The sequence below is a fragment of the Chiloscyllium punctatum genome, chromosome 17, assembly GCF_047496795.1.
Source record: "Chiloscyllium punctatum isolate Juve2018m chromosome 17, sChiPun1.3, whole genome shotgun sequence".
Taxonomy (NCBI): domain Eukaryota; kingdom Metazoa; phylum Chordata; class Chondrichthyes; order Orectolobiformes; family Hemiscylliidae; genus Chiloscyllium; species Chiloscyllium punctatum.
This window is the reverse complement of record NC_092755.1, coordinates 94202280-94227019: the sequence shown is the minus strand read 5'-3', so window position 1 is coordinate 94227019 and position 24740 is coordinate 94202280. Positions and strand designations below refer to the sequence as shown.

Genomic DNA, 24740 nt, shown 5'->3' with positions numbered 1-24740 from the left:
TTTGGAACTTTCGACTAGTCAGCCTAACATCTGAGGCGATTCTAAGAGTCAGGATTTACAGGCATTTGTAGAGGAAAGGACTCATTTCAGTTAGTCAGCTTGGCTTTAAGAATGGGAAGCCATGGCCCACAAATTTGATAAAAGTTTTTTTGAAGGGGTGACCAAGAAAGTAGATGACGGCAGTGTGGTAGATGTTGTCTCCGTAAACTTTAGTTTAGCCTTTGAAAGGTACCACATGATGGGTTGTTGAGTAAGATTAAATCTTATTAGCCAGGAGAGTTGCCCAATTGGATACAAAATTGGCTTGAAGGTCGAAGACATTGATAGAGGGTTGCTTTTCAATCTGGAGGCCTGTGACCAGTGGTGTGCCACAGGGATTGTTGGTTGGACCACTGATCTTCTTCATTTATACAAGTGATTTGAGTGAGAATTTAGGAAGTACGATTAGTAAGTTTGAAGCTGACACCAAGACGAGTGGACCTTGAAGAAGGTTATCTGGGAAAGCAACAAGATGTTGATCAACTGGGCCAGTTGGCTGAGGAGTGGCAGATGCAGTTAATTTAGATAAGTGCAATTTATCTAAATTAAACTCTATTGTGCATTTTGGTAGGTCAAACCAGGGCAGGGCTTACACAGTCAATGGTAGGGACGGGGAGAGTGTTAGAGAACAAGCGATCTAAGGGTACAAGTTCATTGCTCCTTGAAACTGGAGTCACAGGTAGACAGCAGTGAAGAAAGCTTTTGGCCTGCTTGTTTTCATCAATCAGAGCACTGAGCATAGAAGTGGGGATGTCTTGTTGCAGCTGTACAAGACGTTGATAAGCCCACATTTGGAGTATTTATTGCCGTTCTGGTGGCCCTACTATAGAAAGAATATTATTAAACTTGAAAGAGTGCAGAAAAGATTCCAGGACTAGCAGGTTTAAGTGAAAAGGAGAGACTAGATAGGCTGAACTTTTTTTTCTTGGAGTGTTGGAGACTGAGGGGTAACCTTATAGAAGTACGTAAAATCATGAGAGGCATATATTAGGTTGGTAACAAACAGCTTTTCCTTATGGTGCGGCTGTCAAAAGCTAGAGGGCATACTTTTAAAGTGAGAGGGCAGAGATGCAAAAGGATCCAGAGGGACAATTTTAACGCAAAAGGTTGTGTGTCTGGTACAGGCTGCCAAAGGGAGTGGTGGAGGTGAATACAATTTTGTCATTTAAGAAAAATTTGGACAGGTACGTGGATGGGAGAGGTATGGAGGGGTTTATGGTTAGATTATTTGTGAAAACTGAGCAATGTGGACAAATTGGGCCAAATGCTGTAAACCTCTGACGCGGAGGAAGGGAGTAAAAGTACTCGAGCAAAATTTGCAGATGATGCTAAAATAGGTGGCAAGGCAGATTGTGAGATGGATACAAACTTGAGAGAGAGAGATTGATTGTTTAAGTAAATGGGTACAAAGTTGGCATGTGCAGTATAATGTGGGCAAATGTGAAGTCTTCATTTTAGAAGAGAGAATAAATTGGGGAAAAAAAACAGAAAGCTGCAACACAAAGGGACTTGGGGGTACTTGTGTATGAAAGACAGAAAGCAGGAACACAGGTGCAACAGGTAACCTGGAGGGCAATGAAATGTTGGCCCTTATTTCAAGAGGGTTGGAGCATAAGAGCCAGGAAGTCAAACTGCAACTGTGTAAGATGCTGGTGAGGTCACGCCTGGAGTACTGTGAACAGTTTTGCCTCTTTATTTAAGGAAAGGTATTATTTCATTGAAGGCAGTTTCGAGAAAGTTCACTAAAACGATCCCTGTTATGGAGGGATTGTCTTATGAGCAAAGGTCGAACAGGTTGGGACTCATTGGAATTTAGAAGAATGAGTGATGATCTCAATGTATAGGATTCTTAAGGGGTTTGACAGGGTAAATGCTCAGAGGATATTTCCCCTCTGAGAGTTTAGGACGAGAGGGTATCGTCTCAGAATGAAGCATATCAACGTAAGACTGAGATGAGGAGGAATTTCTTCTTTGAGAGTTCAGTATCTTTGGAACTCCTTGCCACAGAGAGATGTGGTAGCAAAGTCCTTGTGTATATTGAAGGCTGAGATAGATTGTGGATAAGTAAGGGAATCAAGGGTGACGGGCAAAAGGGCAAGAAAGTGGCTGTGAGGAATGCTGAATCGGCCATAATTCTATTGAATGGTGTAGCAGGCTTGAAGGACGAAATAGCCTAATCATGTTCCAATTTCTTGCTGTCTTGTCATTTTCAGACTTCACTTAATAATTTGATTGTTTGCTTTTGAGGCAGTCTTTCAGTATCCATGTTTTCATGAAGATAAAAATCTTTCATTTTGTTACTTAAAATTGTAATGAGCATGGTTAATGTTGAAGTTACAGAATATGAACAGTGTGACTCCTTGGTTATCAATGGCGAATGCTACATGCTTTTCAAATAACTCTTTCTCCTCTTTTTCTTTCTGATAGAAATGCTGGAAAAAAATTGATTTTGAGTAAATGCTCACTTATGTTATGATTTGTTAGAGATTTGCAAAGGGGGTAATTCAATGTCATGAATTAAAAATTTTAGGATTAGCATTAAGTTTTATTGTCATAAGCACTCAAGTATTGGAATACAATACAGTTGTCATTCTCCAGCACCATCTTGGTTCCAAAAGACAATTTTTAAAAAAGAGCAGAAATGAAAGAAACAGAGCCAAAGGAAAGAAAAACATTCAGATCTAAAGAAAAAAAAATCCAGATCTTAAAGTCCCATCTCCATAATGATGTGTAGAACACTCAGAGTTAGAAGTGCAAAGCATTGTCAAAAGTTTCATGATTTTCTCCCAAACTCATTGATACCAATATGCAAAATATACCAATGAAGACTTATTTCCTTTTGTGTTCTGACTAATTAGGTCCTGAAAGCAATTGGGTTGCAACGGACTGGCAAACAAGAAGAGGCATTTGCTGTGGCACAGGAGGTAGCTGCACTTGAACCCACGGATGACAACTCTTTGCAAGCTCTCACTATTCTTTATCGTGAAATGCACAGACGTAAGTTCTCACAGAAGGATGGGAGGAGAGAGGACTGAAAAGGGGCTACTTGTATATCTGCTTAGTTCAAATTAATCTATTTGACAATCCTTCTTAAATTTATGTACCCACCTGAGACCTGTGGATTTTTTTCCTGAAAATTATTTGAAAATTAAACTGAAATTACTATCTCTCTCTTGTTTGATAATACCGATCTGCTGCAGTGACATCCAATAAATAATTGTCTGTTATAATTTATCCAATGCCAAATGTTAGTGTGCTATGTCCAGGTCCTTTTGGCTTGTCCAAGAAATAAGGAAATTGAGAGAAAGTAACTGTGCTTCAGTTAAATCCTATTGGCTAGCATCTGCTGTACTTAACAGACAGTGGACATGACGAAATTATCCTTTTAACACGTAATTGAAAGGTGTTAATTACGTAGATGTCCGTACTGGCTGAATATCTCGGGCTATTTCTATTGAAAACTGAGTTGCTTTTTTTTTGTTTGAATTTGGAATGTATTGTTGACAAAACCAGCATTTATTGTCCATACCTTACTGTTCTTGCTGAGTGGCTTCCTCAGGTTTTTCAGCTATTATTGTCAGTCTGGAGTCTCTGGACCAGGCTGGGTGAGGAAAGCAAATCTTCTCCTTTGAAGGAGAAACACATCAGTTTTTACAATCATCATAACTGTTTCTAGTGTTTTATTCCAGATTGGTGGGTTAGTTCATCTTTAATTCGTTTAGATTAGATTAGATTCCCTACAGTGTGGAAACAGGCCCTTCAGTCCCACAAGTCCACACTGACCCTCTGACGAGTAACCCACCCCCCTCTGACTAATGCACCTAACACTATGGACAATTTAGCATGGCCAATTCACCTGACCTGCACATCTTTGGACTGTGGGAGGAAACCAGAGCACCCAGAGGAAGAGATGGGGAGTATGTGCAAACTCCACACAGTCACCCAAGGCTGGAATCATACCTGGGACCCTGGTGCTGCGAGGCAACATTTAGAGGGATTTGAGCTTGTCTCTCTGCTATCTTAGTCCAGACCTCTAGGTTACTAATCCAGTAATATTAGCACTGTGCTACCATCCCCTATAAAAATATTTACTGTACATATTTTGTATGAAGTTGTGATGTGTTGAATTTATTTTTCAGCTGAGCTGGTTACTAAGCTGTATGAGGCTGCTGTGCGAAAAGTCCCAAGCAGTGAGGAGTATCACTCGCACCTCTTCATGGCATATGCCAGGGTTGGAGAATACAAAAAAATGCAACAGGTATTATTTTTACAGCATAAGATTAATCTTTACTGTACCAAACAAAATACAGTGTTGACTACCAATTGATAGCATGGTAGAATGCTGTAGCATTAGAAGCTAAACTTTAGCAGATGCTGTGGTAAAAGTTGACACTTATTTTCCTTCCCTATTCTGACTTTTTCATCCAAATCAAGGCAAGTTATGTCTGAAGTTAATGTCAGCTTGAGTGTCGAGTCCATGAAAAACATGAACCTGTCATTTATTTGCCGATTCTAATAGATCATGCTATTTACTTCATATGTTTCTGTCTCTGTGTTCTAATTGTAGAGTGACATTTTTATTTCTTAAATGTATCTTTAGTTTCACTATTATATAATAAGATATAGTTTTGTAAAAACATTGAAGAGATCTATGTGGACTTGACTAGGAGCCTCAGGCTATTGAGTAACTAATCAGCCGGTTGATTTTATTTCTTTGTCTGATGATCAAGACTGGAGGAAAGCACTTTCCCACTACTTGCTGAGTCACAAACAAAAATGCTGTGCTAGTTACCAAGGTGGCCAATTAAGTAATCTTTTTTTATTTAAAACCTGATCTAAACAGGTTATCAACTGCATTTCTGCAATAAACACAATTATTGGTGATCAAAACAACACTTATTCAAGAAAGGTGCAGTAAATAGTGATTAGGTAGTGAGTATGTCGGCAGATTATGGGAAGATGCAATAACAACAGGGTTGTCGTTGTGGTGACTTTAACTTCCCATACAGGAAAGAATTTAAGTGATCCAAGAGGGTTTCTTGAAACAGCATGTGGATAGTCTGACTAGAGGAGGAGGCATACTGGATCTTGTTTTGGCTAATGAGCCTGGCCAGGTAACTGACGTTTGAGTGGGACAGCATTTGGAAACAGTGATCGCAACTCCTTAAGTTTTAAGATACTTAAGGATAAGTTCGGACCTTGCGGGAAGGTACTAAATTGGGTGACGGCAATTTGCATTAGTATTACACAGGAGTGTGGGTGTTATGTAAAGACCTGCTGATCAGAGTTCAGGACTGGCATGTTCTAATAAGGCGGAAGGTCAAGGATGGAACGTGAGGGACCCTAGGATAATGAGCGAGGTTGTGGATTTAGTCAAAAGGAAAAGAGAAGCATTTGTAAGGTTTAGGAAGCTAAAATTGGACAGGACCTGTGAGAAATATAAAGAAAGTAGGAAAGAACTCAAGGAGAGAATTAGGAGAGCAAGAAGAGGCCATGAAATGACCTTGGCAAGTAAGGTTATAGAGAATCCCAAGGCATTATATATATACATTAAAAATAAGAGGACAACTAGATAGAAGGTAGGACCACTCAACGATAAAGGAGGGTACTTGTGATTAGAGGTAGACAAGGTGGGTGAGATCCAAAATGAGTACTGTGCATTGGTATTCTCCCAGGAGAAGGATATGGCTGATGGTGAAATTTGTGTGGAGCATGCTAATATGCTAGGGCATTTTGAGATCAAGAATGAAGAGGTGTTGGGTGTGAGAGCATTCAAGTGGTTAAGACCCCAGAGCCTAAAGGTATCAAGTCCATAGCTCCCTGAAAGTGACCACTGAAATAGATAGCATGGTAAAGAAGACATATGGTAGGCTTGCCTTTATTGGTGGGGGAATTGAGTATATGAATCAGGATGTCATGTTGCAGCTTTGTAAGACTTTGGTTTGCCACATTTAAGGTTTTGCATTCAATTCTGGTCATCACATTAAAACAAGGATGTGGCGGCATTGGAGAGGATGCAGAAGAAATTTACCAGGATGCTGTCTGGATGAGAAGGAGAGGCTAGAAAAACTCAGGTTTTTTTCTATGAAGCAGTGGAGGCTGAGGGAGACTTGATATAAGTCTATAAAATTGAGATGCATCTGTCGAGTTGATGAGCAGAATCTTTTTCCCCCAGGAGTTGAAATGTCTAATATTCGGGGGCATGCATTCAAGATGAGATGGGGAAAGTTCAAAGGAGATGAGTTTTTTTTAACACAGCGTGGTAGGAGTCTGGAATGCACTGCCAGAGGTGGTGGTGGAGGCAGATGGAATAGGGGCATTTAAGGGACCAATGTGAATATGCGAGGAATGGAAGGATTTGGACCAAGGACAAGCAGAAGTAATGAGTTTTCTTGGGTGTCATGTTTGGCACAACATTGAGGGCCCAAGGGCCCATTCTTGTGCTGTACAGTTATGCATTCTGTATACACAGTGCATAATATGAAAATATAAATACTTATCTCTTGGAATAACCCAAAGCACACCTGCACACACCCTCTGTCTTCAGGGAAAAGAAAGAAATAAAGAAAAATAAACAAAAGAAGATTTGCTGCATAGACTCACATTTTAAAGAAGAAAACCTCTCTGGCCATAACGTTATTCTTGAAGGCAACAAGAATAAAGTCTAGCATGTTCAAAAGTCTGTTGCTCTGATGCATATGTTATCGAGTCACAACTCCCACATGATTGTCTCTGGAGTTTTCGTAGGCATTGCTTGCTCAGGAAATACACTATAGGGAAGATCATGTAACCAATTTTTTTTTGGAGAATGAACAGGTTTCGACCTGAACTTAGCAAGTGAACTCTACTGAAAATGATTTGAGCTCTTGCTCACTGGTTATGTATTCCCTAACTAATTCTAGATATGAAGCACACTTCACCTAGTCACTATTCAAACAACCCAACCAGGGGCCTACAGCAAAGTGAACAGTTAGCACTAGTAATGAGATTTCTATGAAGTCTTGTTAAATAAAAGCTTCATTGTCCATAAAAACCTTTCAATTACTTAGGTTAAAGAAAACTATTCCAGATAGTTCCACAAAATTTGAATTAGATCTGTTTTCCATTCCTTCAAAATTTGTGTTGCAAGCAGTATTAAATGTAATATTTTACATACAAATGAACTGACTTTTTATGGGCTGGTATTAACTGCTGTTATTCTGTCCCTTTCAATCAATTCACCAGCAGTTGCGTCAAAATTGAAAAGTAAGCAGTACACTACAATTTGTGTTATGTTGAAAATTTCTGTTATTCCTTCACTGAGTACATTTCTGAAATTATCTTAGAATAACACAGCCCTGGCCCATGTAATGATTTGTGTACAGATACAATTAATACAAATTCACATTGAAGGAAGCAAAAAAAATTGATTTGCCAAATCAACATAGCTGGTTCATTTTCATATTTATTTCTTCATAAATGTCTACCACTCTTGTAAGTATCCTGATTCCATCTCCCAGGGATATACTAACATCAGCTGAATGGGTGGACATCCTTTTCTGATGCCTTTATCAATTCTGTTTTTGTCACTTTCCTGGACAATATGAAATCACATATATGCTAAATTCCCATCCTATTTATTAATTTTATGACACTGAAACTTAAATGAAATTTGAATGCTGTTCCTACCATGATGACTTTTAGCATAAATTGGAGGAGCCGGTAGTGTGATGGCCGTGACCTTGAACTAATGATCCAGAGCTGTGCCATTCTATGGGGCATGTCTTCAAATCTCACCATGACTGCTTTTAAAATTTAAAATATGGAATTGAATGCTTGATTTGGTATTTGTGATGATCAAACTATTGCTTATTGTCGTATCTTTTCTGGCCTACATGTGATTCTGGACTCTAAGCTGACATTTAAATGTTCCCTGCAATATCCCAGCAAGCTAGTCAGTTCCATCAAGTTAGAGAAGGGCAACCAATGATGGCCTTACTTGTAACTTGTACATCCCTCTCAAAAGCACAGTTGATTCCAGATAAACAATATTTGCTGATAAATGGAGCTTTTTAAAATTCATTCATGTGATGTTGGTGTGACTGACTGGGCCAGCATTCATTGCTTAACCCTAGATGCCCTTGAGGAAGAGGGTAGTAAGTTGCTTTCTTCAGAAGCTGTCGTCCATTTACGTCCAATAATATGATGATTGTATCATTGTTTTCCATGCGTGTGTACCACTATCTGTAAACATAACTTATCATGGAGCTACTTCTTCATCTTTGGCATTTTTATTTGTTCAACATATAAATCCCTTTACCACTAGCTTAATGCTTTCGTTTTGTATGTTGCGTGATGACCAAATTCAAATGTTGTCTGAGGCATTTTCACACAAGAATCACTTGTTGACAATAGCCCTAATTTGTAAGGAAATGTTCTGATCTTAAAGTAACTCTTTATCTAATTCAATGATTTATGTACAGGTGAAGTTGATATAATTTTGACTTTAAAAATAATCAAGAAATTAGTTCAATCAAGAAATAATCAATTTAGTTCAACCTGAGAAGTGTGTCCACTAAGGTTTATTGAAATATGCTGAAGTATTTTGCTGAATTTTCTCTTAGGCTGGGATGGCACTTTACAAGATTGTTCCAAAGAATCCATATTACTTCTGGTCTGTGATGAGTCTGGTCATGCAGGTGAGTATAGATTAGATTAGATTACTTACAGTGTGGAAACAGGCCCTTCGGCCCAACAAGTCCACACCGCCCCGCCGAAGCGTAACCCACCCATACCCCTACCCCTACATCTACATCTACCCCTTACCTAACACTACGGGCAATTTAGCATGGCCATTTCACCTGACCTGCACATCTTTGGACTGTGGGAGGAAACCGGAGCACCCGGAGGCAACCCACGCAGACACGGGGAGAACGTGCAAACTCCACACAGTCAGTCGCCTGAGGCGGGAATTGAACCCGGATCTCAGGTGCTGTGAGACAGCAGTGCTAACCACTGTGCCACCGTGCCGCCCACATCTTTATACATCTTAAAACTAAGATACTAATTGCATGGTGACTGGTAATGGATTTTTTAAAAATGTCCAGTACAAGGAAAGGAGATTTCAGGTGCTTTCAGAGGGATTGGAGTAAAAATTTGTTCAATTAAGTTAACTGGATTTCCAAAACTGCTAAATTAAGTAACATTAGGTACTGAGGATCTGAATTGGTATCCTTTAAATGAATCCTACTTCAGCAAGGTTGCTTAAACTTTCTCTTATATGGTTGTATTTTGTTTGAGTTAAAACATAGTATCATTACTATATGGATTCACTTTGTTAAAAACAAACCGCTCATCTGCTCCACTGAAATGTCTAAGACTGTTCACGATTATTTAAGCAAGACCGAGGTGTCTCGGTACTCATCCAACATCATGATTGCTGTTTAAATTAAGATGTGGAGGAGCCAGTGTTGGACTGGGGTGGACAAATTTAAAAATCACACAACACCAGGTTCTAGTCCAGCAGGTTTATTTCGAAGCACTAGCTTTCTGACTACCGCTTCTCCTCCAGGTGGTTATGGTGTAGGGAGCATAAGACACAGAATTTATAGCAATAGATTACAGTGTCATGCGAGTTAAATAATCTATTTAGCAAACTATGAGAGTTAATAATTGAGAAAAGTTAGGGTCTAGAGTATCTTCTGAATATATTTTTGTGGTGGTTTTGACTGGTCCTACCACAGGGCAGCCTTAAAACATGTTAGATCAGAAAATACAAGTAAACTATTGCTTTTGGAATATAAAAATAAGGACATCTTACTATACTTGTACAATGCTTTGATGAGACCACACCTAAGTGCAGATTTGGCCACCTTATCGCTATACAAGATTGTTAGGGGAATAGACAGGGTAGATGAAGGAAGGTTGTTTCCCCCTGTGTGAGAGTCTACGACCAAAGAGCATAATCTCAATGAGAGGTTGCCCTTTGAGACAAGAAGAGGAGCAGTTTCTTCATTGAGGGTAGAAAATTCTTTACCGTAGAGGGCTGTTGAGGCTGGATCATTAAGTATTTTCAAGGCTGAGGTAGACAAATTTCTAATTAATAAGGGTCCTGGCGAGAGTTGCTGAACAAAGAGACCTTGGAGTGCAGGTTCATAGTTCTTTGAAAGTGGAATCGCTGGTAGGTAGGATAGTGAAAGAGGTATGCTTTCCTCTATTGGTCAGAGTATTGAGCACAGGAGTTGGGAGGTCATGTTGCAGCTGTACAGGACATTGGTTAGGCCACTGTTGGAATATTGCATGCAATTCTGGTCTCCTTCCTGTTGGAAAGATGTTGCGAAACTTGAAAGGGTTCAGAAAAGATGTACAAGGATGTTGCCAGGGTTGGAGGAATCGAGCTATAGGAAGAGGTTGAATAGGCTAAGACTGTTTTCCCTGGAGCGTCAGAGGCCGGGGGTGATCTCATAGAGGTTTATAAAATCATGAGGGGCATGGATAGGATAAATAGACAAAGTCTTTTCCCTAGGATTGGGGAGCCCAGAACTAGAGGGCATAGGTGTAGGGTGAGAGGGGAAAGATATAAAAGAGATCTAAGGGGCGGCTTTTTCATGCAGAGGGTGGTACGTATATGGAATGAGCTGCCAGAGGATGTGGTGGAGGCTGGTACAATTACAACATTTAAGAGGCATTTGGATGGGTATATGAATAGGAAGGGTTTGGAGGGATATGAATTGTGCGCTGGCAGGTGGGACTAGATTGGGTTGGGATATCTGGTCGGCATGGACGAGTTGGACTGAAGGGTCTGTTTCTGTGCTGTACATCTCTATGACTCTATTATGAGGAAAAGGCAAGAATGTAGAGTTGAGGATTATTAGTTCAGCCATGAACTAACTTGTCTACGACTAAGTTGATGAGCTGCTTCTACTCTGTCTTGTGGTCATATCTAAGAAATCGTTTATTTGCTTTGGAGGCAATGCAACAAAGGTTCACTAGTTCTTGGAATAAGAAGGTTGTGCGGTGTTGAGTGGCTGAGTAAATTAGGCCAGTACTTTATCTGGAATTTAGGAGAATGAGAATGATCTTGTTGAAATGTGTAGAATTTTGCTGGGCCTTTTCAGGGTCGACGTTGAGATGTAGTTTCACCTGATTGGGAATCTAGAACATAAGAACCTAGTGTTTAAAAAAAGGGACAAAAATTTTACTGAGGTAAGGAAACACGTCTTTAATCAAAAAGTTATGAATCCTTAGAATTGTTTACCCCAGAGGGATTTGGGTACTCCAGTGTTGAATATGTTTATGACTGTAATAGACAGAATTTTAATATCTGAAGGAATTGGTGATTTCAGGAACAAGGAGAAAAATAGTGTTGAGACAGAATCCCAATATGATCATACTGAAATTTGGATGGGTACATGAATAGGAAAGGCTTGGAGGGATATGGGCCAGGGGCAGGCAGGTGGGACTAGTTTAGTTTGGGATTATATTTGGCATGGACTGAGGCTGTTTCTCTGCTGAATGAAAGGGGAACGGGGCTGTTGGGTTCCATCGTCTACTCCAATTTCTTAATTAAATTTCATATTGTTTACAATATACTATATAAACTTAGACCGCCTTGCAATTCTTTTTAAGCCCCCGACTATGACTTTTGTGCTTTCTCCCCTTTTTCAGCACAAGCACTGTTCATCTATGCCTTACTCTCTGGAGTTCCTTTTTGTGAACTTCATGTCCAAAACTTTGAGAACCCATCTCTTGGACCAAATCTTTCTGAAGTGAACTCCTTCTCTGTCACGTTCCCCTCACCCTGTCCAAATGGATGAGCATTAAGCTTGTTGCAATGTTTTCTCAGTCTTTATAAAGATGTAGCTCCACATAAGGTGCTTGTTCACAATAATTGAACCCGATATATGTCTACAGCAGTTCTGTAAAGGACATTGTGAAAGTTAATTAACTGAGCCCGTGACTTTTTTTAAATCTCACAGCTGCTGGCCAGGGTTAGTAATTATAAAGACTAATGACAGTATCTGTCTCATGATATTAGGTGGCAGAGACGGATAGTGGAGGCTACTTTAATTGTGTGATGGGTGTGCTTTAAACATACTGAAAATCTATATCTGTCCCTTAACCTTTTTTTGATCATGTTTATGTCTAGTCTATTTCAGCACAAGATGAAAAATTATCGAAGACAATGTTCCTCCCCTTAGCACAGAGAATGGTGGAAAAAATGGTAAAAGAAGACAAGATTGAGGCTGAAGCTGAGGTAAGAAAGTAAAAATGTCTCCAGTCATGACATGAATCACACCATTGTGACAAGAAGTGTTATTGTCCATGTATTGTTTTGTCTCTTTTTTTTTTGGTGGGCTTGGGGAGCTCCTGCATACTGATTTGTGTATGAATATACTGGCTGGTTCATATTATTTTATTTCTCTCCCTAGGCCTATTTTTTCTGACCAATGATGAGCACTAAAATAATTTTTAAAAACCCGTTATTAAGTTATAAACAATTTTTCTTTATCTTAATATGACATAATTTAGCAAACCTGTAACCAGTCTTTGTACTTATATTGCTGAAAAGACATGAGGATTACTTGCTTCCAGTCTGGGGATAGTACTCTTGTAGTTAACAATCAGGAGACATTAGAAAAAGATCATACTTGATTTTCTTCTCCCATATTGGCCCTGCAGTTTTTATTCAGTTCTCTGTGTATTAGATTAGGGCTAAGTAAATGAGAAATAAATCCGACTCATCGCTAATGTTTTTGACTCTTAGCGGTTGTATTCAAGTTTGGGAAGAAGCTCGAAAGATGATAGCTCATAAAACTGACTTTCATCTCACCGGATGACTGCAGTAATTTGTAAAATTTTTAAAATCAGTGTGTGACTTTGACACTCTGGATACATATGTATGCAATCATAGTATTTCACAGTTTTTGTTTTTTATAATAGGTGCAACTCTACTTAATGATTTTGGAACGACTTGGAAAAGACCAGGAGGCTCTCGAAGTTATCCAAGGAAAACTAGGAGGTGACATGGAAACTAATTTATTGCAAGATTTTTGTGCACAAAATTGTGCACAATATTTTTTCTATTTCCCTCCCCATTCCAATCTCTGAAGGATGTAATTTCCACAAGAATGGATAGTCTTCCAGTTCTTTCTGCAAAACTGACTATTCATTGAATCTGAAAAAAATACATAAAAGAACTTTTTCAACCATGGAAAATGTGGATCACTTAGCACAGTTGGCTGGGCAGCTGCTTGGTGATGCACTGGTATCAATAGTGTCGCTTTAGTCCTCGCATTAGTTACCATGAAGGACTCTATCTCAACCTCTTCCCTCACCTGAGTGTTACTTCTCTCAAGTTAAGCCACTGCCATGTCCTATAGTTTGGTAAGACTACTGTGACTTCACATTTATTGTTAAGCCTTTGCAGTGCAGAAGAGGCCACTTGGCCCATCAAATTTGTACCAGTGTTCCCCAGAGCATCCCACCCAGTCCATTGCCCCTCAGATAACTTCACTACTGCAGTGTGACAGTTCCCAGTTTGTATATTAACAATCTTATAATATCTGAGTGAGATTACCAACCTAATGCTGTTTTATGGTCAACTCTGAGAACTCGTGCTTAATAGTAATTAAAATGTGAATGTCCAGATTCAATCTCATTGGACTTTTATTACCCACAGGTTTTCTCTTGACACTGTTTGATTTAGGGACAAAATGTTTATTTACATTGCAACTCTGTCTTACTCCTCAGAGAAACTGACTAGTGAGTTACAAAGTCGAGAGATGAAATGTATGGTGCTGTACAAGAAGCTGATAAAATGGCCTGAATGTAATGCACTTTCAAGGAAACTTTTACTGAACAAGTAAGGAAGTCCTCATTAATTTAACAGTACTCTCAAAGGGCAAATGTAAGATCTTCTCCAGTTTATTAATCTGATTTCCTTGCTGTTCCTTAGAAAGTTGGTCCGTTCTGTTGTTTTTGTAAAGATGTACCCTAAAGGAAATTGGACCTAAAGCATTAGTAGTTCTTCGTACCATTGGATTGGTCTCTGAAAATTGAGTTTCCTTTTCCAGGTCCTGTCTGTACTATCTGATTTGCCTCAACTTCATATCTTTAGGGCAACTACTTCCATGACGTCATTTGTCCACTGGCACTTCACAGTAGTTGTAGTATTTTTGTCTTACCCATATAGTGAATGCTGGCAGGCTAACTGTGATGAACATTGCAGTGCCCTCAAGTTTGCATCCGCACAACTATTACTCGGGATTGCTATTTGGTGATCAGAGTAGAGGCTCAGTCACTCTTTATGCTTGTGCAGGGCTCTGGCCAATTGTAGCTGCCCAACAGCTACTGCAGTTGAGATTAGCTACAACTAATCTAGCAACAGAAAATTCTCTCGTGATGGCTTCAACCTTATTTGGGGTAGGGCACCTTACTCATTATGGAACTTTTTTTTTGAGAAGACTTGTACCTCAGGTTGAGGTTCTGGATGTAGATTTTCTTGCTGAGCTGGAAGGTTCATTTTTAGACATTTCATCACCATGCTAGGTAACATCTTCAGTGAGCCTCGGACGAAGCATTGCTGATAATTTCTGCTTTCTATTTGTGTTTGAGTTTCTTTGGGTTGATGTCACTTCTTGTGGTGATGTCACTTCCTGTTGTGACGTCACTTCCAGTTGTTCTTCTCAGGGGGTTGTAGATGGGGTCTAATTCTGTTTGTTGGTAGATTTCCAGTAGGAATGCCATGCTTCTAGGAATTTTCATGCATATCTCTGTTTGGCTTGTGCTAGGATGGATGTGTTGTTCCAGTCGAAGTTGGGTGTGTTGTCCTTCCTCATCTGTGTGTGAGGATACTAGTGAGAGAGGGTCATGTCATTTTGTGGCTAGTTGATGTTCATGTATGCTGGTGGCTTGTTTTCTGCCTGTTTGTCCAATGTAGTGTTTGTTACCGTCCTTGCACAGTATTTTGTAAATGACATTAGTTTTGCTTGTTGTCTGTATAGGGCCTTTCAAGTTCATGAGCTGCTGTTTTAGTGTATTGGTGGGTTTGTGGGCTACCATGATACCAAGGGGTCTGAGTAGTCTGGCAGTCATTTCCAAGATGTCTTTGATATAGGGGAGAGTGACTTGGGTTTCTGGACATGTTTTGTCTGCTTGTTTGTGTTTGTTGCTCAGAAATCTGTTAACTGTGTTCATTGGGTACTGGTTCTTTCTGAATACACTGTATAGGTGATTTTCCTCTGCTCTGTGTAGTTCCTCTGTGCTGCAGTGTGTAGTGGCTCGTTGGAATAATGTTCTGTACTTCAATACAGGGGTACCTCAGTTATCCAAATGCGATGGGCGGGCACTGTTTCGTTTGGATAATTGATTATTCGGTTAATCGATTCAATGCCTTTCCTCTGGGGCTCGGAGTTTTCCAATAAGTCTGCTCCTCGTTCAGGAGACTCGCAGCAGCACAGCGCACGTGAGCCCCCATGCTGCCCTGCCCACCAGTACTGGCCCCTCCACCTGCCCCCCAAACCGTGTCCAGCACCCCCCCCCCCCCCCAACCTTGCTCAACACTGCCCCCGCCCACCCTCCCAGACCCTGTCCAACACCAACCCTGTCCAACACCAACCCCCCCCCCCCCCCGCCTGACCCCCAAACCTTTTCCAACATCGCTCCCCTCCCCTGCCCCTCCAATACTGCCCCCCCAAGACCCCTCGAACAGCGCGCCCCTGCCCACCCTCCAAACCCCATCCAACAATGCCACCTCGCCCACCCCCAAACCCCGTTCAACACTGCCCCCCCTCTCCCTCTCCTGGGCAGCTAGACTGGGCACCAACAACAAGACCGCTACTGCCGCCATTTGGGAGGTGAGTCTCCAAATAGCACGCATGTGCACGCGCACAACTGTTTACTGTAACTTTTTGACAGGTTCCACCTCTGCCCTGTATAAGACAATGTTAGAGTGATTATCTGGTGAAGGGGGGTTTAGGTTATACCCCTGTTAGGACTCCAGGGAAAGTGTGAGGAGAGAGAGAGAGAGAGAGAGGGGGTGAGACATCAGTCATTTAGAGACGGTGACTGCGCTCCCATCAGTCCAGGACTGTTCTCGGCAACGCTTTTAATCACTGTAAACAAAAGACAGGATCAGTGTTGGACACACGTCTAGGAATGGCAGTTTGTTGTTGTTTTCCTCCTCTTTAGTGAATTTTATGCCAGTAAAGGTATTATTGATGGTCTTGAAATGAAACCAAACAGATCCAACACACCACACTTCTACGGATTACCCAAAATTCACAAACCAGGAGCCCCCCCTAAGGCCCATCGTCTCGCTACCTGGAACACCAACTTACAGATTAGCCAAGGAGCTACACCAAAGACTAAAACACTTCGTAGAAGACTCACGCCACTTCATCTACTCCACCCAAAACTTCCTGAAGACCATCAAAGACACGAAGGTAGAAGAGGATGAAATAATGGTCTCCTTTGATGTAACAGCCCTGTTCACATCAACCAACATTAACCTGCCCAATTAAACACTGACTACATTACTAGAAGACCCAAAGACACATACACCAAACGCTACCAACTTCATCAGCAAGGACAGTATTGTCAAGCTAGTGGACTTATGCCTTACCTCCCACTTCACCTTCAACAACAAAACCTACAGAAAAACCAACGGAACACCCACGCGATCTCCGATATCAGGTTTCTTAGCAGAGACAGTAATGCAGAGATTTGAACAAATAGCTCTGCCAACCATCCAACCCAAAATTTGGGTCTACTACATGGATGACACCTTTGTCAGCACTAAATAAAACAAATTAAAAGAACCTTCAAGACCGTCAATAATACCCTTACTGGCATAAAATTCACTAAAAAGGAGGAAAGTAACAACAAACTGCCATTCCCAGATGTCACAGTACAGCAAACAGCCAATGGGGAACTTCAAACCAGTGTCTACAGGAAAACAACACATACGGACCAATATTAAACTACAGAAGCAATCACCTCAACATCCACAAATGAAGCTGCATTAGAAGATTATTCCAACGAGCCACCACACATTACAGCACAGAGGAACTACACAGAGCAGAGGAAAATCACTTATACAGTATATTCAAAAAGAACAGGCACCCAATGAACACAGTCCGCAGATTTCTCAGCAACACACCCAAACAGGCAGGCAAAACATGTCCAAAAACCCTAGCCATTCTCCCCTATATCAAAGACATCTCAGAAATGACTGCCAGACTACTCAGACCCCTTGGCATCATGGTAACGCACAAACCCACCACCACACTAAAACGGCAGCTAATGAACTTGAAAGGCCCTATACAGATAACAAGCAAAACTATTGTCATTTACAAAATACTGTGCAAGGACGGTAACATTGGACAAACAGGCAGAAAACTAGCCACCAGCATACATGAACATCAACTAGTCACAAAACGACATGACCCTCTCTCACCAATATCCTTACAGATGAGGAAGGACACCACTTCCACTGGGAAAACCCATCCATCCTAGGACAAGCCAAACAGAGACACACGTGAGAATTCCTAGAAGCATGGCATTCCAACCGGAATTCTATCAGCAAACACATTGGCTTGGACCCGATTTACGACCCCTGAGAAAAAGAGCAGGAAATGACATCAACCCAAAGTAACCAAAACAAATAAACAGAAAGCAGGAATCATCAGCAATGCTTTGTCTGGGGGCTCACTGAAGATGTTATCTTGTATGGTGATGAAACGTCTGAAAATGAACCTTCCAACTCAGTGAGCAAACCTACATTTAAATGTAATGATTTCAAATTCTACTATGTGAAGTGAGAAATGGAACCAACAATACTATTAATCAATATTTACCAGATTATGCTAAGTCTCAATTGGTTTTCTTGTGCCCTTCTATTGCACCTCATCTGACCTACATGTGAGCTCAGATTGATTTTTAATTTGCGACAGTTATATGTTCAGTAATAACTTCTGGGAAATACAGAATTCGGTGGTGTACACATGTTACTCGTGATCTTCATTAGTTCATATATGTTCACAAAATAATAGTAAATCTCAAATGAGCAGAAAGGGAATCCAACAATTACAACTTAACAAAAAAGAAATGTTATTTCCTGCTGGCTGCTGTCTCATTCATTATAAGTGTGAAAGAATGTAGTTTCAACTGAGGCCAAATGCACAGATGGAGTAGTTTGAACATGAAAATATTTAACAAGAAAATGTCAAATGTATTAAAAGCAGAATATATTGGAAATGTACAGCAAGTTAGTCAAGATCTGAAAGAAAGAGATAAAATGTTTTTCCTCCTTCAGGTGCCTGATCAATTGTGCATTTTAACAATTTTTGTGTTTTCATTTCCAGTTTCTAATTTTTGTATTTTATATATAGTCAGCTGATGCTCAGTTTTATAACAAAATACGTCACTCATGTAATGAGCAATGCATTAGTGGTAAATTTTAATTTGTGGTGAATTACAACAACTGTTAAGTAATAGTCTTGAGTAATTTGGATTTTAATTGCTGTTTGATTAAGGAACTTTGAAAATTTGAATGTAGGTTGTGTATTGACAGTCTCAGTTCAGGAGCACGGAATATTTTATGATTATTTGTATTTAACACTGGTGTACAAGTATTTACAGATTGTGTTTTGGGTCTGTTAGTTGTCTGAAACCTTAAGAGTGCCACATAGACATATGATTAGTTTTTGCACATAATTGACTTAAATGTATCAATTAAATAACAAATCCTAACCCCAACAGAAAGGAAATCCAGTAAAGACCAGCAACCTTTTTTTTTAAATTAGAATAGTCTTCTCCTGCTAGCTTTTTTTGGGATTTGGGGAACAACTGCCAGCCAAAGGGTGTTCTATCTTCAGCAAAATAAATTAATCTTAACTTTTAAGTTCAGCATATGATCATATAAAGAGCTTGTAGATGTGCAGTAAACGCTGCTGCTGTTCTTTTCCAGCCCAGATGACTGGCAATTTTACATATCTTATTTTGATTCCCTCTTCCATCTGATTGATGAGGCTTGGACTCCACCTGCAAAAGCTGAGCAGTAAGTAGTGTGAATTTCCTTTTTTAGAATTGTGTTTATGTGAAATGAAGTAAAATATTGTTGTGCCTTTTATTTAATATAATCTCCTGAGAATTCTGTCAGAACACACATACATACATCAAAAAGTTTAAGTGTTTAAGTCCTGCCATGTATTTGAATAATCCTTATTGCATGACAATGAGAGGGTGTATTTTTTGAAATAGAACAAATTTCCTTTACATTCCAAGGTTGTATAAAATAATATTTCAGTTGTAATCCTGTAAACAATGGGTATAATATTACATTCAAAGAACGATAATAGGGACATTTATATAAGGCAAACTACCCTTGGAACATGAGATATTGCATTGGTTTATTTGTAAAAACACTATTGTGCTTCAGGTTACTTTGTGTCTGGAAAGCAACTGGTTGGCATGCTGAATATTTTTGAAAATACATGTAATTTTTTTTCTGGATAAATTGCACTTGCCTCTTGCACTTCCCTTTTCTAGTTTTCAACATCCCATCTCAACACCATGGCAGATTTGTGTTACCCTCTAATTGAGGGACACGGTTGATCACCGTTGCTTCTGTCCCAGCTACTGAAATGTTGCTCAAGAATAGAACAGAAACTAGATCTACTAGTTCCAAGTTCTATCCAGAGCTGGCCATTTTCAACTTTCTTAAATTGCGTATACAGTCAGTTCTGATATAATGCGATAGTTCTGTTCTCGTGTGATCTCATGTTATAAGGAAATCACGCAATGGATGATTTACATTTAAACTAATGGGGCTGGCAATGTGTTATAGCCAATGCAGGTATGGAAAGTTCATGTTCTACAAATAACGGTCTAAATTCTTGAATTGTGATAAAGCCAATTTGTGTTGATGAAACACGTGTTATAGCAGAACAAACTGTATGTTATTGTACTCATTGCTCAGCATTCAATCCAATCCACCTTGTGAATGTTTCAGTTGAATCAGCATTCCGATAACCTGCACATTGTGTTCTTTCTATCATCACAACAACAAAAGTTTCTCCATGGCCCATTGTAAATTCAGAAATTTGCATGCAGTGTGTAATGCTCTTAAATGTCTGGAAATCCCTTTCTGCTGAAGATTTGCTATAATCAGACACATCAAGAACAAGCCCCAGTTAATTTTTATTGTGCAGTGCATAACAATGTTTTTTGCTTCGTGTAGCTGTCCAGAGGGCCAAGTCACTTGCCTTGTTCAGGAAGCCATGTCCTTTGTGGAGGAACGAGTTTTGAATGAAGAACCAAAGGGCTCCCGTCGCCTGAGGGGACCATACCTGGCTAAACTTGAATTAATAAGGCGGCTAAGAGAGAGGGGTACAAATGACGAACATAAACTTGGTGCGTGATTGATTGTTTACTGAATGCAAGTTCGTCAGATTATCTACATATTAACTTTAATGTATCTTGGGGAGTGTGGAGAGATGTTCAGAGAAATGTCTTTATACACCGTGTTGGATCATGGAGTACAGTGACCATAAATGAGAGAAATTTTAACCAATGTGAATGTTCCTGCTTCTGTTGATTTTCATTAGAAAGTGGACATAGGAACATCCTGTGAGGACCGGTTTGAGTTTAGTTGTGATGGCCTATATGATCAAACAGTTTGCTGATATTCATTATCCATGTTAATTATTATAAAGGTGTTTTTTTGTACAAGAAAGCTATTGCTATGGAATACTGTACTGCAGGATGGATCAAGTTTTCAGAGAGAAAAAGAAGGGAATCATGTTCACATGGTGCCTTACACGACCTCAGGACATCCCAAAATGTTTGTCATTTTGTATTCCAATTACTGTTACAATGTTGGTCAACGTAGCAGGCAATTTGCATACAAGAAAGTCCTTAAGTAACAATGAGATAAATTGCTGCAATTTCACCTATCTACTGCTCAGTTTAATATTTCAAAAGATGACATATTTGACAATGTAATATTTTCTTACCACTATATTCATGCCTGGAATAAAGCTTGAATGTACAAACACTGGTGGCAATAATGCTGATGGAAAGTTGCTGAAAAGTTTGAGGGAGGTCCTCCAACATTTGATTGTGGAACTCTTTCAAGCTTCTTAATTTGGCACATCATAGGGTCGGCAAGTTTATTCAGTGGACCATTGGCCCTTCAGATCAGAGGCTGGATTCCAAATCAGTGCTGAGTTAGCTGACTACAGTGGAGTGGCAGTTTAGTATATCTAAATATCATCCTTTGGTAAGTCAAAAAACTAAATACTGGAAGTATTTCTACAATAGGTAGATTGTTGAAATATCAGGGAGTTGAGGACTATGATGACCTGGTATGAAAGAAGAGGCTTGGGCAGGTCAGCCATGTTGTTTGACAGGGCAGGCTTAACGGGCCAAATAATCTACCCCTGCTCCTATTTCTAATGTAATTAATAAAAACATTTTTTTCCATTTTCGCCTGAGGCACAACAGCCATATAATCAAGGCATTGTGTAGCTCTCTTCATAAGATTTCCTCCATATTGAACATTTGAACAGTAATTCCTTTAGAAGCAAATACTCTGTTGCAATTCCGTCGATGAAGTGTTTACCTTTCAATTTTGGAATTTCAGTTTGCAGCCTGTTGCCAGTTCTTCTTTGAAAATGTCCCCCTGAACAAGCCAAGTGGGCCTTGATTTGTTGCATCATTAGCATTTCCAACAATGGAATGGCCCCGTGGTTGTGCAATGAGTCTTTCAGTCTTGATTATATACTCAAATCCTGGGGTAGGATATGGACCTGCAGCTTTTAGACCAAGGCAAATGAGCCATGATTCTCTACTGTCAGCTTTAAAGTTATGCATACTGAAAGGCTGCACTAATTTATAGTATTAAGCATCATCAGTTTGGGATTCACTCCTACATTTACCCACTATGCTTTTTTCTTTATTACTGCTAGGAATTCCAGAGGACCTGATGTTCCAGTACTTTGAGAGGTTTGGGGACAGGCCTTGCTGTTATTCTGACCTGAAAATCTTTGTCGATCTTCTATCGCTGGACAGGCATACACAGGTGAGACCGGGAGACTGACAGAGTCTTCATTCGCTCAGGCTGTGCTGCAGTGAGGTGAGTGGGTAAGTTCACCCAGTGGCCTCAGCATTTAGTCATTATACGTATTGCTTGTTGCCTGTTGTTTTGTAAAGTTAGGAACAGCCAAAACATATGCAACCATAAAATCGGAACGAAGGGAATTTGGAACCGTTTCTAAACCCAAAAGTCTTGTTTAAAATAAAGGATCTGCTCCAGAAGGCCAAGGATACATGATCAGTTGGGAAAATTTAAAATAAAATTTCTTTCATATTGAGAAATAAAGGACATGAAAAGAGCAAGCAAATTATGGCTGACAAAGTTCTGAAACTGTGTTAACTATCATAATCTTGGAGTAGGGGCAATAGCCTTTACCTTTTCATATTCTTAATTGAAAATTTAAATTGTGCAATAAGTGAGCAAAAGTTCCTTCCTTTGGTGTAATACAGTGATACATTGACACGTTACCAAAGCAGTGTTGCCACGAGGGCTTGAATGAGAATGTTCCTTTGGTATTTTATTCATTTAAACCATAGAGGAGACCGAACAAAACAGTTATTTAGCTGTAGTGAAATACTGAGTTGCTGAGCTAAGCATATCATGCAAGATTCACATATCAAAGTGATGTGCCTATGGATTTTGGGTATTTGACCTCTTGGCTATTGCAGTAGGTTATCTTTTTTGGTGAAATTTCCCACCAATCTGGCATTATTTAGCATCATTCCAGTATGTAATTGTTTCCTCCATTAAAAGAACATCACTCATTTCAAAGTCAGTGTTGGCAAATAGCCAATAAACTACATCAAAAGTTTAAATATCACTCAAGCCTAGTCAATCTTATGGTTTGTTTGAAGTTGGGTTTTTGTTCATTTCATATACAGGTTACTTTTTTAAGTCAACCTATTTAAAATGTTTTGTCCATCAAAGAAAAAAATCTGTTTGCGCATTGAATTGATTAGTTTCCGATATCAGAGGATTGTTGTCAGACTTGAGCATTCTTGCTCTGATATGAATCTTTAGTTTGCTATTTTGTATTGACTTCCCTGTCTTTATGAAATTTCCCTGTGTTGTCTCATGCAATTCTTTTCTTGTCAAGAGTTTGTGTGTTGTTTTGAAGATAGACTTTGGCTGTCACTTTGGGCCAAGGCCATCGGTGCATTTCTATCCTCTCTTCCTTCTTCTGGCTCTTCTTCCCTTCACTGGAATCTTCAATCTCTTATGCTTTCCCCTTTCAAACATGAATGTTCCTCCTAAGTAACATTTGTCTTACGTTCTTTGTCATTCACCAGTAGGCCCACCCTGACATCTATAAAGCATAGCTGAGACTTCTCTACCTTTTTTCTATTTAGCTCACTCTTCTGTCAGTTTTGGTCATGGTGACATTTGAATCAATGACTCAATAGACACTGGAGATTAAATCCTTCACTCTAGACTACTTGGTCACAATACCACTAGCTCACTTGTTCTGACTATACAAATTGAAACTGTTCACCTGTTGTCACTTGGAGTGCATTTTTAAAATTTATTTCTCTTTGCTCTTCTCATTTTCTGCAGTTATTTCAGCTTCCTCACAGTGGGCGGCACGGTGGCACAGTGGTTAGCACTGCTGCCTCACAGCGCCAGAGACCTGGGTTCAATTCCCGCCTCAGGCGACTGACTGTGTGGTGTTTGCACATTCTCCCCGTGTCTGCGTGGGTTTCCTCCGGGTGTTCCGGTTTCCTCCCACAGTCCAAAGATGTGCAGGTCAGGTGAATTGGCCATGCTAAATTGTCCGTAGTGTTAGGTAAGGGGTAAATGTAGGGGTATGGGTGGGTTGCGCTTCGGCGGGGCGGTGTGGACTTGTTGGGCCGAAGGGCCTGTTTCCACACTGTAAGTAATCTAATCTAATCTAATCTAAAAAAAAAATTGTTTCAGCTTTTTGTGAGATCTAGGTGTTAAAACATTGCTTTACCTTCCCTAGATCTAACCTTTTGGAAAAATAAATTGGCAGGCAGCACTGATGCTTGCACTTTTTTGATGACTGGGAGCAAAGATCCGTGACATAATACATTCCTCTCCACTTTGTTCTTGCTAGATTAATATCAGGCCCTTTGTTTTTTCCCATCCTGTTAGAAAGTGACCTATGTTGTCATGGATCGTGGAAATTTGAATATCTGCCACTTGGTGTGATTGGTCATCAGCTTTAGTTTGCAACATGCAAATGATAGATTCACAAAATGGAAAGTACTATGTGTGCTGGAAATCTGAAAAAACAAAATACTGAAACCATTCGAGTAAAGTATTCATCATCTGTGGAGAGAGACAGTTAACATTTCAAATCAATGTCCTTTTGTTGGAAGTGGAGAAAAATTGAGAGACTGAACAGGATTTTAACCCAGCCAGGCAACAGGGGAAGTGGAGTGTAGAGGAAAGGAAGCAAAGGAAAGGTCTGTGTTAGGCTGGAAAAAGAATTAAATAACAAAAAGGAAAATAGCGCAAGTCAAATGGAGATATTCTAAGGACAAGTGAGGAAACAACAAGTCAGTCTCACGAAGGTGCAAATGGGAGATAGCACAGTCATCTGTAACAGCTACAATTCAAAAAGAAAAAGAATCCGAAGTTATGATCTGAATTTGTTGAATTC

The 24740-nt window shown here is 39.8% G+C and overlaps 1 protein-coding gene across 1 annotated transcript in view; it reads left to right on the top strand.

The window, feature by feature from the left end:
- naa25 (N-alpha-acetyltransferase 25, NatB auxiliary subunit) overlaps positions 1 to 24740 on the top strand; it is a 104052-nt gene that overhangs the window by 29105 nt on the left and 50207 nt on the right. Inside the window, exons 3-11 of the mRNA XM_072587970.1 lie at positions 2898 to 3036; positions 4179 to 4297; positions 8643 to 8717; positions 12167 to 12274; positions 12961 to 13039; positions 13771 to 13882; positions 18989 to 19078; positions 20261 to 20433; positions 21990 to 22102. Coding sequence (XP_072444071.1) covers positions 2898 to 3036; positions 4179 to 4297; positions 8643 to 8717; positions 12167 to 12274; positions 12961 to 13039; positions 13771 to 13882; positions 18989 to 19078; positions 20261 to 20433; positions 21990 to 22102 — 1008 coding nt within the window. The remainder of the gene's footprint in view (positions 1 to 2897; positions 3037 to 4178; positions 4298 to 8642; positions 8718 to 12166; positions 12275 to 12960; positions 13040 to 13770; positions 13883 to 18988; positions 19079 to 20260; positions 20434 to 21989; positions 22103 to 24740) is intronic.